The sequence below is a fragment of the Passer montanus genome, unplaced genomic scaffold, assembly GCF_014805655.1.
Source record: "Passer montanus isolate IOZ18808 unplaced genomic scaffold, ASM1480565v1 scaffold5381, whole genome shotgun sequence".
Lineage (NCBI taxonomy): Eukaryota > Metazoa > Chordata > Aves > Passeriformes > Passeridae > Passer > Passer montanus.
In genome coordinates, this window is record NW_024370354.1 from 1 (window position 1) to 723 (window position 723).

Consider the following 723-nt stretch of genomic DNA (forward strand, 5'->3'; position numbering starts at 1 on the left):
CAATCTGTGTGTCCTCACCCACCACGAACTCCAGGCTGTACCTGTTATCCGCGGGGCAGCTTTGAACTGCAGGAACCTCTGCTCCCACTTCTCCTCCAGGTCTTGAGCCATGATGACCGTCTTGCCACGAGCCTCATCCTCATCATACGAGCTTTCCATCTTCCTCTTGAGCTGCTCCTCCTCCTCCAGCTTACGCATTTCATGATCTGAATACAGGCTCTTCTCCAGCTCTATCTAGAAAAGCAACATGAAGAATTCTTAAGCCACAAGCACTGTAGGTATTAGCAAGCAGAATTAAATTATTTCCAACCCAGCAAAAGCAAGGGAATAGGAATTTCCTGAGGTAGAGCAGGGTGCATGCGACAGGGACACCACCACCACGGAGGTGACCATGGGGACACCACCACCACCCCCAGATGTGCCGCAAATCGCACGCAGAGCACTCGGGGAGCACCAGCACAGACGGTGCGTGCAAGGCCACCAGCCCTGGCGCTCCTCTCCCCTCATGCCTGAGGGCGCCATTTCCCCACCAACACCCCCACACCCCCCTCTACCTGCTCCATGAGCGCCGCCACTTCTTCCTCCTCCTTTTCCAGAGGCTGCGTGATTCGGGGAAGCCTCAACAGGCACATGGCCCCGAAAAGCTTCCAGGGGCGCCGCGGGGCAGCGCTGCAAGCCCAGCGAGCGCTGCAAGCCCAGCGAGCGCTGCCCGCCGCCCGCGGC

General features: G+C 58.6%; 1 protein-coding gene across 1 annotated transcript; it reads right to left on the bottom strand.

The window, feature by feature from the left end:
• Positions 1-12: 12 nt before the first annotated feature.
• LOC120509820 (39S ribosomal protein L46, mitochondrial-like) lies at positions 13-717 on the bottom strand (the record flags this gene model as incomplete). The annotated part of the gene is made up of 2 exons (XM_039724926.1): positions 555-717; positions 13-234 (listed from the first exon to the last, which is right to left on the bottom strand). Coding segments are annotated over exons 1-2 (300 nt in total), but the record flags the coding sequence as incomplete, so codon positions are not given.
• Between the last annotated feature and the right edge of the window lie 6 nt (positions 718-723).